General features: G+C 39.8%; 1 protein-coding gene across 1 annotated transcript; it reads right to left on the reverse strand.

Moving 5' to 3' along the window:
• Nucleotides 1–210: 210 nt before the first annotated feature.
• Nucleotides 211–1,738, reverse strand: LOC114757034 (benzyl alcohol O-benzoyltransferase-like). The gene is made up of 2 exons (XM_028946030.1): nucleotides 1,289–1,738; nucleotides 211–1,110 (listed from the first exon to the last, which is right to left on the reverse strand). Exons 1-2 carry the CDS (start codon nucleotides 1,736–1,738, stop codon nucleotides 211–213), a joined length of 1,350 nt encoding a protein of 449 aa, XP_028801863.1.
• Nucleotides 1,739–2,212: the final 474 nt, after the last annotated feature.

Genomic DNA, 2,212 nt, shown 5'->3' on the forward strand with positions numbered 1-2,212 from the left:
GCTAGCTCATATGTTGTCCTCTCAAAAAGCGGCCTAATAGGTTCTCTGAAAACAGCTTCTTCGTGAAATGAGAAAATGTAGACACTAACAATAGTATATTCACCCAAACGATTTGCCTCCTATATGTCCATAAGTTCATATTTATGAACGCTTATCCATGCGTACAAACAAACTCCAGGTGAATCACAAAGCACGATCTCTGGCTAGTTATCATAGTTTGCTAATTATCATGTTGTTCTCTAACTCTTTGATAAATATCATCATAGATTTGAGTGGCAGGAAAATTGGTACGACAATGCCTTCTTCTCCTTTTGCATTCTTATGCGGAACAAAGAAGCTTGCTCCAAGGAAGTCTCCAGCACCAGGCATTGCTGGTCCAGCATATATTGCCTTACCCCAACCAAAATCAACGTCTTCAAAACCAGCACGGGTTACATCGGACACAAGCCAAGCCCTTAAGGGAATAAGACTAGGCCGTCCTTTAATCACCATGAGATCTGCTACAGATTGTATGTACTCTACTGTTGCCATAGCTTTTGATTTCTTGACCAACTCTAAAGCATACCCAAATGAGTTTCTGCAGAGTTTTCCGGCGGTGGTGACGATGGCCGGGAACACGAAAGCATTGCCGTAATAACCCGATGGTAGCAATGGGGGGTTCGACTTTTTATTCCTTGCATTATTATTGCACATTAAGCGAACCTCCTTATCTGGTTCAAGCTGTAAAGCTATGGTACGACAACGCCATATGAATGCTGTGAGTACTTCAAAGGCAGAGTTTTGACGATGTTGGTGATGAGGGAACAATTGATGAATGGCCTTTAACTGGTTAGGACCAAAGAAGAAAGAATCGTAGACCATGTCTTCGTTTCTTGTTTCATCATCGTCATCATTTGGCACTTCATCGTACTCGGTATGGCTGCATGTAATATGAGGTAGGTCCCTCGCAAGTAGTAACTCTCTGCGCCAAACTGGAGGGATTGAAGGTTCACAAGCACCTTGTGCTATCTCAGCTAAAGCCTCAAGGAACTGAACAAGACCAGCAGCATCACTCATAGTGTGGTTTAAGCGAAGAGCGAAAATGAATCCACCACACTTCAGACGTGTAACCTTAATTAAATGTAAAACAATAAGCAACATTAACATACGTCAGAGGAATTTAAGGCGAACACTATCCTTTTTATGATATGATTGTTAAAAACCATAGAGTTCAGAACTTTAAATAACGTCTGAATGCTTGACGGTTGTCAACATTCAAATTAATGAGAGCAAAAGTATATGAGTAGACCTGTATGAGTAAGAGGGGACAATTAGTGACTCCTTCTGAACCAGGGACATTATAAAGAAGCTCTTCAAAGCAAGGGAATGGAGGTTTAAGAGGGTCACCAAATTGGTGAAGAGAAACATCTGCATCAGCTTCAATGAAAATGACTCCTTCTTCATTACAATCTACCATAAGTTTGCGACTAGGCCCTTCCCTAAGTCGACCTGCAAAAGGATAGTAAAAGACTAGGGTTTCAGCGAGTGCTTTTTTTATAAGCTTAGCAGGGTCCTTTCCTGCCATGGAAGGCTTGTGAGGATAAAAGAGGAATAATGGAATTTGAAATCTTAGAGATGCTTGGTCATCTATGTCAGAGAGTAGCTTAACCACATGAGGGGTAGGCTTGGCCGGAGCCACCAGCTTTGGTTGGCACCTCCTCACACTGAACTCTATAGTTGGCGAAAATGGTTTGGCCATTTTATGTGCCAACCAAAAAAAAGCTTAATGAACTACGGAGGGAGGATGATGGGAATGTTAGCTTCTTTGCTTTGGGTTCATGGGGCAAGGATTATGAGAATATTTATAAGGGAAAAACGTACAAAAATTATATTACCACCCAAATATGCGAATCCCAATAATTTAGACCCTGAAATGACTTAATTGCTGTGAAGTCCTTATCAATTAATTTCGAATTAAATTTTATAGTAATTAGCAAAATTGCCTACATCACTGAATTTAAAATCTAATAAAAAAACAAAATGACCACATCAATTTAATAAATAATAATTTTAACTTATCAAATTAAATGGCGACAACAATTAAGTTAGTGACAATTAAAGTTCCTGTTGTAGAGGCCACGTCATTATGCGACAGAAGCAGACACCGTCTTGCATTTTTTGGCCAACCAATTGTGATATCTTTAATTAATGGTGTGAGGTTTCACAACTCCTT

This window comes from Neltuma alba, unplaced genomic scaffold, assembly GCF_004799145.2.
Source record: "Neltuma alba isolate B1F8T4 unplaced genomic scaffold, ASM479914v2 tig00010558_pilon, whole genome shotgun sequence".
In the NCBI taxonomy this organism is placed as follows: Eukaryota; Viridiplantae; Streptophyta; class Magnoliopsida; order Fabales; family Fabaceae; genus Neltuma; species Neltuma alba.